Genomic DNA, 13,147 nt, shown 5'->3' with positions numbered 1-13,147 from the left:
CAATACTACCAAAAAACATGGTTATAAATGCACTGACTGCTGCAGTTATTAGAAAAACACATCATAAATGGGATTTTTTATTTTTTTATTTTTTTTAAAGCATGCCTCTCCTGGGAACCATGGTAAACAAAAGCTTGGCTCACAACGAATATAACTCAGAAACTGTTTTTGCGAAAACAAGCGAATCATTCTCAAACACAGCAATTTTTGCAATTAACAGCTAATTACCAGAGTGTGATCCGACCAGGGCTAAATAAAGAATGAAACCAAAAGTGATATGAGCTGCGCAAAGCTAATGAGCAGCTCACCCATGGGTCACGGACACTGGAAATATTATTTCTGTATGCAAGAGGCAGGCCTTACATTCCACATGGTCGCATAATGGAGGGGGATTAACAAAGAATACCTCCTGTCATCTGTGGACACTGTGATGAGCTGAGAGGGGATTGAAGGAGAGAGAGTGTGATGAAAAAAGGAGGGAGAAAGAGACAGAACTAGGCCAATTGTTTTGATATGCTTAACTCTTTCTGACTTTGTGCGTGTTTGTGCGGACATCTGTGTATTGAGGTAAACATAGTTGCATGGCTAAATTCCAGCGCAACGACAAAACTTTGCAACACACTGGACCTTCATACCTTCATCCATATGTGATGACGCTAAATGAAACTGTTTTTGTCAACAACATCAGATCTGGGTATCTCCACATGTATCCTGCAGTTTCTCAGGTGAACAACCTTATACCAACTGTAAAATGTATTTTTTTTAAATTTATTAAATTCTGCCTTATACAAAGATAGTGTGACACTACAAAGTAGACGTCGAATCAAGATAAGATTTCGATGCAAATCATGAAATCCATCACCAACTGTCTGACAGAGAAAGAAAATGAGCATTGTGTAAAGGACAAGTTGAAACGCAGCTCTCCGATATTTTGAATCCCTTCAAAATATGATGAGGGGATCAGAAACATTCTCAATTATGATCTATGTGTCTGACGCCTCGTTTACACAACATTTTCAGCTGAGAGTGGCAAACTTTTATTTTGGTGGTTTATGCGACAACGGTACTTGGAGCCACTGCAACGCAACTTTTCAGAAAAATTCTGTGGAAACAGATAGGAAATGCAGATTTTTGAAAATGCTCTGGCTCTGTCTCCATGGAAACGGGGAAACGCAACTTTTATGAAACGCTGCTACTGCACATGTGCATCACGGACATAATAAATAGTTCTTCTGCACATGCGTAAGTCGATCTATAGTGTATTGATCTCTGTGTATAGTGTGTGTGACTAGTTCGTTTGCAAAAATAACCAACAGCACCCACTAGTGGCCCAACAATGCGAACTACATCCTTTTCAACGTTTCTGTCATTTCCGTGTAAACAGACATCGTTTTGCCACTTAAACGAGAAACTTTTCTGAAATGAAAATGCAAAAATTATGCATTTTCTCTGGAAACATTGTTAATTGTAAATGTGGCCTTAGTTGATCAAGTGCAAAAAGTTTGCAAAGAGAAACTGCAATGTATGAGGATGCAATTTAGCAAACTTTATGAAAGTTTTCAGTAAATCCAGTTCATAGTATGATTACACTATGCCATAAAAAAGACAGGTGGCTCACACGTGTACAAGTTCCTCTGAAACAAGGGGAGAGAAAGTCATGTTGATAGCTTTCACTTGTTTGGAAAGCTCTTTATTGCGAGATTATTCAATATCTACAGCCTGAGACAACAGCAGGATCTTCACACATTTCCAAGTGAGACTGTGTGGATTTCTGCAAGTGTCCGCAGTGACTTGATGAGGACAGGATCTGATAGAACCTAATGGTAGATGATGCTACTTTTTTTTTTTTCCTCTTCTCCCTTTCCCCCCTTGTGCCAGACATAATTTTCCTGCAATGCAAAAGCAGAGTTATCTCATTTGCTTGACGGATTTCTCCTAATGAGATCAAATTCCATGAGGTACACAAAGAACCAAGGGGATTGGGCTATTTTCAGTCATCAATGAATTAACACCCCTGTGCAGGGTTATTTACCATTATAAGGAGAATTGGACATCAAGTAATACGAACTTCTTGCTCTGTGCTTTCACGACTTAAAACAGATCCCCAAAAGCCCCCAATTTAAATGTTATTACTTAGGGTTTTTTGTGTTGTTTTTTTTTTTAAATGTATTTATATGACTACATTTCCTTTCCTTAACTAAGATGGACAAGAGAAAAACGCTCCCCTGCCTCCATCGTTGATCCATCGGACTGATCTTCAGGAGATTAAACAAAGTCTTTGATAAGCAACGTGGAATGCACCAAACCTGGGAATCATTATCCTGGGAAAAACATTTCAACATAAAGCCCTTTAAAAGAGGATATGCTGTTAATACCCTCGGCTTCCATGTAAATTGATATGCATGAAGGGATTGTGCAATGGATTGGGGTTTTTTTTTTTAGCAAAACATCTGCATTTAATCCCCTTTTAAATGTTATTCAGTTGATGAGAATTCCTACATGGACCATGGCAGAATGCTCATTTGCCTATTTTTATATTTATTTTTATTTCCTATTTGTGCATTGATTCATGCTGTATTTCACTTTTCTCCACCCGACTGGGGATCTTCACATGACAACATTAGTGCTTTGGCAGCGTGCGCTGTAAATCATCGAAGTGATCAGATGCAAATTAAACATATCGTTGAAAACGTGAGGCAGACGTCCACAAATTATACTCCAGTAGGACAAAAGACTGAGATGGTAATATGGTAATAAACTGAAAATAACAAATGGACTCACACTGAGTGCTGACATAATGGTGTTTAGTTGTTAGTTGGGCTGTGTTCGTACAGGTGATAGCTCTTAGGAGGAAATGAAAAGTGGTTCCGGCCTTAATGACTCCATTTACTTTTTGGCATGAAATATCATTACAATGATGGAAACTTTTCTTAACCTTGAGAATGTCTAATGTCTCAGGAACTCACACTTAGCTTTCTTTTGATGTAACTTGGCATGTACTGTACTTGTGACTGGGAAAAGTTAAAAAAAAAAAAAAAAAAAAAAAAAAATAGATAAAGGGGGGGGGGCGAACAACTTCTGGCAATGTGTGCGGAGCGATGTCCATTAGGAGATTGATTTTCAAACCCAAAGTAAGAAGACGAGTGTGGCTGAGGACGGTTGGCGAATGCATAGGTACTCATTAGAAAAAGGGAGAAAAATATGGTTGTTGTTTTCAGGTCAATATAAAGTGCATTATTCCATCTGTGGTCACATTACCTCCAACCCCCCCACAATTCCTCCTCCCGCTGAGGAGACCCATCATCAACTGTCACCTGTCAATCACCCGCTGACAGACAGTGACCTTGCTCAGCATTGTTAGAAACGATTTGAATCGACCTTGTTCTCTTTTTTTTCTTTCTTTCTTTCTATTCCCCCCCCCCCCAAGTTGCCTCCACTGCCGGTTTCTCCGGCGACTGGCTCGTGAAGGAGGTGCCACGCCAAATGAAATGGGATTGATTGGCGTTCAGATAAGTTGATTTATTGGGTTCGCGTCTGCGGGTCCAGACCGGAGATGTTCATCATGTTTTGATATTCCGTTGTCGTGCAGATTGAAGCGATGAGCTCTTCGCTCCATGACCCTGACTTATCAAGTGCACTTTAAACAAGGAACAATTTATAAATCGCCGTGGAACAAACATCCACGTTACATGTGGTCGACGGAGCGCAGTGCTTTCATTTCATTTGAACAAATAAATGTTTTAACAGACCCGCTTCGTATTCTATTCTGTTTGTTTTAATCGGGTGTTTTTGTTTTGCAGAATCCAAGTGCTTGGAAAAAAAAACCCCAAAACAATCATATTGTTGCAAACCCAACAAGATGACAAATGCATGACTGCAGGGCACTGTCATTTACCAGCACCCGCTATTTCCTGCAAAAGTATGTCAGCATGATTTGTGCTCTCGACTGATAAATGTGGAAGTTTGTTTTGTTGAGAATTATTGAAGAAATCTCCCATTTCAGCTCTTGAGTGTGCATCTCAATCGAAGTGGAGGGAAGCACATGCAGGCAATCTGCAAAATGCACATGTTTCTTTGAACGGGTGTTTTGCAGGTTGGGTGGGCAGCCGGGGAGAGGTGAGGGGAGGGGTACACCAATGTGTTTGTGTGTTGGCAGGGTTAGCTGTCTAACTCAATCTGTCCAAGCTCATTTTTCTGTCAGGGTTAGTGTAAGCCAGCAGTCAGCTATGTCAGACACTAAATGCCAGTTTCAGGGACAAAGTCACTTTATTTCTTCTTTTTTTTTTTCCCCCCTGCTTTTTCTGCCACCCTGTAATATGTGGAGCTCAGGGAATCAAATCACAGAGGGACTGTGGGAGGTTACAACTGTATGAGCGGATGTCAGGGAGGGAGATGAAGAGGAATACTGACTGGAAACACACAATTATACAGCAGGGAAGACTCCACCACAAAATATGCTGATTTGTTCTGTGTGGGGTGTGTGTGTGTGTGTGTGTTTGGGGGGGGGCATGTGATAGGAAGGTAGCACATGGTGATGCCGTTCCTCTCGAGGAGACAGAGAACTGTCAACAATCTGCACCTCAAGCACTCCTTCCGTCTCCCTAAATCTCTTCTCTCCTTTTCTCTCTCTCTCTCTCTCGCTCTCTCTCTCTCTCATCTCTCTCTCTCTCTCTCTCTCTCTCTCTCTCTCTCTCTCTCTCTCTCCTCTCTCTCTCTCTCTCTCTCTCTCTCTCTCTCTCTCTCTCTCTCTCTCTCTCTCTCTCTCTCTCTCTCTCTCTCTCTCCCTCTCCCTCCCTCCCTCTGGCACTGTCTCTCTGTTTCAGGAGGGCAGTCAAAATGATTGAGGGTTTTTTAGGGAGACGTTTCTGTGAAATAACAAAATTGTAGCCTCCCTGAAGTGGCTGTTATCCACCCCCCTCTCTCTCTTTCTCCCTCTCTTTTCTCCCTTTTGCTTGTTCTCACACATCACAGTCTCTACCTCCGCCCTTTCTCTCACTCTCAATCCCCCCCCCTTCTCTCTCTTTCTCTCTCTCATGAATGTCACCTCTACTGATGGTGGCTGCTGGAATTCACACACACATACTCTCACAACCACTCACTGACTTTGGATGGGAGGAGGAGGAGGAGAAGAAGGAGGGAGAAGAGGAAGAGGAGGAAGAGGAGGAGGAGGAGGGAAGGAGGGAGGGGTGGGGGGGTTTAGTGAGGACTGTGGGAAAGGAGCGTGCCATCGGAAGGCAGAAGAGGAATCTCTGTCTGTCTGTGTCCATGTCTCCGCTCTGTTCCCGGCTCCATTCCGACAAAGACCGCCAGCATCCCGCCCGCTGTTCCACCTCTGGATTTAAGTCAGCTGGATTACCGCTCGGACTCTCAGCCCATTATTCCCCGCTGCCACGTTTAAATGGGAGGCAAAGTTGGACCTCCGTGGACTGCACAAATGGTGACAAACAGTTTGATCTTCCTGGCGCTTTTAAGAGCTTCCTAGCATTCAAAATGACCTCACTTTTCCTTTGTAAAAGTGTTTTTATATGTAAAATAATCTAATCTCCTTCTGTTTGATATTGTCTATTTAAAGTAGGTTAGATATTTCTTTTTTTTTTTTGCAATTTAAAACTTGGAACTTATCTGTTTGGGCATATTTTTGATGTAAAAGATGAGCGGAGAAGAGGGGTAGAAATATGTCCCTATTTTCACCTTCTTTTTTTTTTTAAAGACTGTCATTCTAACCTTGGGAACGAGTTTAAAACTAAAAATGTAGCACTTTTCTTTTCTCTCCCAGCTGTGTGATAGCATTGGATTTTTATTTTTGGTCCAAGTGGACGCTGTACACTGGACTGGTGAACTTGTATCTCTTCCAGTTCCTCCCTCTCCAAGGGAACCCTCAAACTAAACTCTTCCCTGTTAACCCACTTAGACGCCCCATCTCCCCTGTGGGGGCTTCTCTAAGCCATCCGTCCTACTCTAGATTTTCTCCTATTTTTTTCTTCTTCTTTTTGAGGGACGCTAAACCCAAACCAGCAGGGGGGAAAAAAAGGGGGTACACGGGTTAGGAAGACACCCCCCTCCCAAAGGCGAGAGGGGGGGGGAAGATGGCAGCTCTCGCCAGCTCTCTCATCAGACAGAAACGGGCGGTCAAGGACGAACAAGCCAACCGACCGGTAGCCAGCAAGCGCAAACCCTGTCCTAAGAGCAACAAGTCCCTGTGCCAGAAACAGATCCTGGTCCTGATCTCCAAAGTGCGACTATGCGGGGGTCGAAAATGTCGAAACGATAAAAGACCAGGTGAGTCACTGCAACGGCTTTCATTTTCTCCGTTTGCTCCGTCTCACGCTCACATTTCTCTGGAATTTTCACAGGAAAGGAAGCCAGACTGTTCCTTGCTTTGATTACTAACAACCATAAAGCAGAATTTTCAAAAGCCTCCCCATTATTCTGCCTTAAATGTGCACTCGCCGAGGAGCGAAACAACGTGATATATGAGATGGCGCTAAAAATCGAAAGCCTGAATCTGTCACTAATTCTAGAATGGGAACAAATCTCAGTTGCATGTTTGAGTTTTTCCACCATGAAGTTCCGACCGTGACTTCAAAACGATTTAAGGATGGTGGAAAGAAAGAAAGAAAGAAAGAAAGAAAGAAAGAAAGAAAGAAAGAAAGAAAGAAAGAAAGGTGATTTCATTATGTGGCGTCTGGGCCCCTCACCCATCATGTAGTAGCAGTGGGCAGCCACTGTGGGGCAGCATTTGTGGGTTTAGGGGCCTCGTCCAAGGGCCCACAATGGTGACGTGCCATTGAGATTGGGGCAGAAATTTCTAACTGGCCCTAAGATCTGAATCAGCAACCTTTTGGTCACAAACTTTAATTTTTTTGGCTTTGTTATGAAAGCAAATATATTCCTTTTAAACCGTGGAATTCACCAAATTATTACATTTTATTAAAACGCAAAGACACAAAGTTGCTCGATTTCGCTCTGTCAATGCTTTTTATAGAAGGCGTCAACTTGCATAACACCGTTTTTCCCCCACAAATAATCAGCTCATCAAAATGATTGCTCACAAATTCTTTTTACACCAGCACCTGATTTTAGCTACCTGCTGCATCTCCACCTTTTTTGACAGTTCGCCGCCCTCTGCATGTGATAAGTGACACTGGTGAGTCAGTTGCGACTTGATCTAGCAAATTAAATTGAAACCAGTTAAAAGCCTATACTCCTGTCCAGGTCTCTGATGCACTTGCTGTTTTGAAAGCGGAACTTTGACTGTGAGCCTCTGAATGGAGGCTCATCTGATGCGGCGCCAACATCACTGTCTCTCTTATCAACATGTCAGTGGAGCAGAAACACACACTGCAACACAAATTAGTAATAATTAAATCATGCAATCAACTCATTAGCGCTCAGAAATTTGACAAGATCGCACTGTTTTTTTTAAACACTTCATAGAAGCACAGCTTTTTGTGTCCAAATTCTAAATGTGCAAACCCCTGTGGATTTTCCTCTTATTTGCATTTTCACTCTAAATGCATTACCGCATTAATTAAAGAGAGCATATTGTAATTTTTATTTTTTTTTATCTGTTTCCGAGTCCTCTCCTCTCGTTTGGTGTGACTGGTAGACCGCTGAATTATTTAATCCATGACTGAGAAATGCTTTTGCCTATTTTTCCTACACAATTAGTAAGAGTACCATGCTTAAGTTAAATTATGCACATTAAAGAAAAGTTGCTGAGCAAACACCCTGAACATATTTTCAAGGCTGATTGAAGTAGAAACAGTGAATTTATGTGCTATTTGTTGTTTCTAACTCTGCAGGCTGCATCTAATATGACTGAATATGAAAAAGAGGAGTGATGAGTCTTGTGCATGATGAGGACTTTCGTTTCATTCTGCTTCTGTTTACAAACACTATGAAGGCCATAAACGGCATAAACACTTATAACACCACTTCATGCACAAATTGGCTGAAGCAGCGTATATGATACAATCTCTTATTTAAAAACAGTTGGTATTTTGGGAGGAAATAGGAATTATCTGTTATGTCTTCATGATTCAAAGAGAAAAATGACTGATGGCAAACACAACACTCTTTTTTTTTTATTTAGCGAATATGACATAATAATGATGAGAAACTGTAGCATTATGGCTGTGCTTCTTTGAAAAAAAAAAACTGATCTCTGTCAACCAGACAATCGTCGGGTTTATGAAACTGGCTATAAGTTGTTTACATAATGACACCAGATGTTGGGCTGGTGCTAGTAGAGGATTGGGGGGGGGGGGTGACGGGGGGTGACAGTGGACATGAATGAAAAGGCTCTAAGCTCAGAGACACAATAATCATCTGTATGTTCTCATAGATAGATGGATAGATAGATAGATAGATAGATAGATAGATAGATAGATAGATAGATAGATAGATAGATAGATAGATAGATAGATAGATAGATAGATAGATAGATAGATAGATAGATAGATAGATAGATAGATAGATAGAGAGATAGAGAGATAGATAGAGAGATAGATAGATACTTTAATGATCTCCAAGAGAAATTCACATGTAAATGTCACTGCTGCCGTATAACATGTATTAGCTCATAGGGGTGTTAAAGACCGTGTAAAGAAACACGTATGTTTGTGCTACTGGCATACAACATTACTGAGCTCACCTCAGAGAGTATTCACCTCACTTCACTTTATAAACATGTTGTTATATTATAGCTTTAAATCAAAAATAATACTAAAGGTGCAATTAACGGCGCAATGACTGTGTATATTTACGTACGTATATTTATGTACAAGGTTTTAGTCTTGGAAATGTAAAAAAAAAAAAACATTTATATTATGAATTTGATGTGTCCAGAATGTGTTCAAAGCAAATTGCTGTGAATACTTTTCAGATTTAGGCATTCACCATATTTGCACTTTAACATAATATTGGCGTGATGGTGAATTCTTAACGGCCGTGGCACAACTGAGAAATTGTAGCTTTGTGAAGCTCAACTGTGGACGTGAACCTCACAATGTTACTGCGAGATCCTGACCGGTTGTGTCTTCAATGTTTGAGACAATTTATAAATAAAGAAACAAAGTGACAGTTGTTTTACATGCATTAATTTGCACTGTCGTCATGCTTTACTGTCACCCGAGGCTGTAAATTTAGAGAAAAGACTCTCAAACATCTAGAGGTAACAAAAACAACTTAAAGTAACATTTTTGTGTGTGAAAACTCTTGGGATGTTGCTCCCAGAGATATCGGCTGAACTGTCAGCACTGTGTGGATCAGTCTGATTGACTCATCAACTTCAGCTAAACCTACATCATGTAGTCAAAGGTTAGCTTACTTTTAATGACATTTTTTACTTAAGTCCTTATCAAAGCTCGATATTGAAAGCATAAATGTTCTACTGCACATGCTGAAACAAGGGGGTGGAGTTTTCAGAACTTTGCATAACACCTGTTCTTGAAACAAAATCAAAAAAATACACAAATCATGTCCCGAAGAAGCAGCAACAAATCACTTGGAATAAACTTACATTTGAAATAAAGTTCACATGCAGTTAAAACTACTTTGTTCTCATGAACTGTGAAACCAATAGCGTATTAGCTTGTAGAAATTGGCTCACAGGGGCAACGACTTGCCATTGTTTGCTTCATAAAGCAATATTTACAATAAAGACACGGCCAGGCCTCATTTTAGGAGCACCATGGCATCGTCCATTGTTAGCTGCGATTGGCTCCAACACCCTGCAATGGATGAAGCAGTATTAAAGATGGTTGCAAGAATAGATTTGCAAACCGTGGAAGCATTTGAAGTGGGAATAGCACCTGCGTTGATCCGAAATTAAGCAAGAGACTTGTATTAAACTCTGCAGTGAGTACCAGCAATGTGATTTCTCCACACATCGTTTCCTAACTTGACCAACTTTACCAAAAGTTGAGTTATTATATTGTTAATGTGTCTAATCCCTTGCTACAACAAAAGAAAGGACACAACATCCATCATAAGGAGACAGAGACAAACCTTCACAGAGTACAATGTGAAAGATTTTAAGAGGATATCAAGGGTAATGTACATGTGCATTATAAACTTGTATGCGTTTAAAAGGGGTTTAGATATTACAGATTAAATGCCAATATTATGCAACACAAGTGCAAATCCTTTGTGCTCAATTTGTCACTTGTTACAAGTTAATTCCTTCATGTCAGAAAATATATTTATCCATCTTATCCGAATGGCATAGCCACAGCGAGCGCTCTGTAGATTTATTACTGACTGGGTTTTTTTGAGAAGAGAGTTTCAGCTGTCATATTAGCATCAGACCAGCACACATGAGCTTTATTTATTGTAGCCATAAAGCAAGCAGCGACTACTTTCATTGAAATGGACATAAACCCCCGTGATTGTACACGTGGCTGGCACAAATCTGCGATGGGATGAAATTCATGTCGGACTGCTGCGACTACCTGATTTTCCCTGCCTCTGGCCTCTTCATCATCCTCCTCTGGATGCCCTCCGCAGTCCCTCCACTATATAGGAGACCCTTTCAAGTAGCGGCCCTCCCACTGTTCGATGATCTGCACCGCTGCCCTCTTTCTCAGATCAATTCGGCTCATTAATGTATAGTGATTAATCAATAATCTCCCCCTTAGTTTGTTCAAGGTGGAATCTGGCTTGAAACGAGAGGGCTACTGAGCCGCCCGCCCCTGTGTATCAGCCTTTCCAAGCTTCCTCGAAGACAAATGAAATGAGCATATGGTGGAATCGTGCACGTATGTTGGCGCATGAATAGAACGGCAACACAGCGGAGAGGGCACACAATTCACGAGACGTGTGACATGTGACAAATAAATGAATAAATAAATAATAAAAACGTCAACGGCTGTACGGGATGGGAACATTACCATAAAGATACAAATAGACATTAAAAATAGCAACACTATTAGCTGAGTCATTAGAAACTAATGCATGCAAATATAGTGCAGAGCTAGACATCTTGTAGCGTTGGGTGTGCTTGTTTGGCATGGAGGCGCAGTAGTGTGTTGTACGAGTAAGCATACGAGGGGGGGGGGGGGGGGGGGGGCAGCCGACGGTTGGAGCACAAATGTAGGCCCCGGCTGGCGGGCAGAAGACCGGGTTACAAGGAGAGATCCAGCAGAGGATAGCATTAAGCTGACCCCAAGAGATCAGGGCTGCAAACTCGCTTACTCAACAACACCTGATCAGACAATGCAGTGTTAGGTGGCTTCCCATCAGAACTTTACTGACTGTGACAGGGGTCAGAGAGAAAGACAGAGAGAGAGAAAGAGAGAGTCAGAAGGGGAGGGAGAGCCGGCGCGGGCAAGATTAAAAAGGAAGGCAACGGTATTACTGAAACCTGTATCAAAAGATGCAGATAGGGAGGCAATCAAAAACACAGGAAGAGAAGTGGGGAGGGATACCGGCGGAGATTAAAGGAGAGGTGGGTGGGACTGCAAAGAGGTGTGAATCAGCCTGTCATAGACGGCAGCGTGTGGAGAAGAAGATGAGATGGGAAACCATGGGACTGGATATTAAGTGTCACTGCAAAAAAAAAATAAAAATAAAAAAAACATCTTCCTACAGTTATCCTCTTGTTTAATAAGCTGTCTGGGATGTGGGCTGCCTTTAATTGGAGGAGAAGCACTTTTCCTCTGTTTGGATAAGCCGAATGTCTTGTAGTTGATTGGAGTTAGCAGGGTTAAGTCAGTCACTGATGTTCTGTTTGCACAGGTACTTGAATCAACAACCCTGTCATCTCGAAATAATGCTACAAAGCTGGGTGGGTACAAGCTGGAGTTGGAGGGGATTTTTTTATTCTGCATACCTGCAGAGTTACTCTAAACTTGCATTCAGACCACTTGCACACTGACAGCATATAGTCTCCAGGAAAATTAAATGAAGTGCCTTGTTTCGGATGTGCAACTTGTGGTGGCAGATTTGACTAGATTATGTATGTCAGAAAGTTTTAGGGTGCAGGTGGGGGCAGAGGGAACATGACAATGATTAGAAAGGCTTTTCTGTCCAAAAGCCCTGAAAAGGCCCATTTCTCCCACATGCGGTGCTTTATAAGCCAGTGTGTTATACTTTTCTGTGTTGATGCGGAAATCAAACATTGTGTACTTCCAAATAAATGGAATACACGTCCAACAACTGTGTTAAAGGTCCACATTGATTCTTCGCTGACGCAGAGAGCAGGAGTGAGCGTATAAATCAGAAAGTCTTTAACACTTTTCTCTGGTTAGAGGTCTCATTCTGTTTCAGACAGTCATGTTGGTGTATAAAGAGTCATATCGACCAATAATAATGGAGGTTATTGAAATAATTGTTAGTTTTCCGATTTGAAGCCAAGCCTAAATCTATGTGTGATTACTGCAGAATGCAACACAAGCTTGCACTGAAGCCATTACAAAAAAATGGAAGAAAGCAGCATTGGATTTGTTTTTGTCTTCTTAAAGGACAAACTCAAAAGTCTGTTTGCGCTTCTTTCTTTTTTTTAAATAGGAGTGCTGAAGGAAACTGTTCTAAAGATGGTTATCTGTCCCTACAACAAGCTGAAGAAAATTGCTTCAAAAGGGAACTATTCTTGGGTCAAAGTGACTCCTATTGGTTTCAGAAAGGCCCTTGAGTATTACATTCACTCCTGAACAACAACAATAATCAGTAGCTGATTGCACCCAATTATAATATGCAACTGTGATTTCAAGAGTTTAATTAAAAAAAAAAAAAAACATCTTGAAATCAGTGTCATATTTTTCTTAAAATGGATTGAAAAAGTCACATAAGGCAGTGGTGAAAACCGTACAGGAAGAAATTGTATATAAAATGTATTGTATACGTACATAAAATAATCATCACGTGATCGTTTGCTGTATTCATCCATTCTCCATCCCACTTCATTTAACTTATGACCAACAGACCACACACTCATTCGAACATACAAATAGAAAATACAAAGGAAGAAAGAAAAGAAAGAAACATTTAGATGAATAAAACGAAAAACAAGGAAACGATACAATCCAAGATCAAACATATGTTTTGTTTTGTCTATAGTCCAGAAAACAAGGAAAAACGATGTACGCACAGGGAGAACGTGCAAACTGGACTCAAAAGTGCTTCCAAGTCTGGATTCAAACTGGAA

At 41.0% G+C, this 13,147-nt stretch overlaps 1 protein-coding gene across 1 annotated transcript in view; it reads left to right on the top strand.

Moving 5' to 3' along the window:
• Positions 1–6,086: 6,086 nt before the first annotated feature.
• Positions 6,087–13,147, top strand: part of fgf11b (fibroblast growth factor 11b) — a gene marked incomplete at both ends in the record, with an annotated part of 32,130 nt that continues 25,069 nt past the window's right edge. The window contains one exon of the mRNA XM_080508221.1: positions 6,087–6,279. Coding sequence (XP_080364347.1) covers positions 6,087–6,279 — 193 coding nt within the window. The remainder of the gene's footprint in view (positions 6,280–13,147) is intronic.

This window comes from Blennius ocellaris (genome assembly GCF_963422515.1).
Source record: "Blennius ocellaris genome assembly, chromosome: 14".
Taxonomy (NCBI): Eukaryota; Metazoa; Chordata; class Actinopteri; order Blenniiformes; family Blenniidae; genus Blennius; species Blennius ocellaris.
This window is presented reverse-complemented; position numbering and strand designations above follow the sequence as displayed.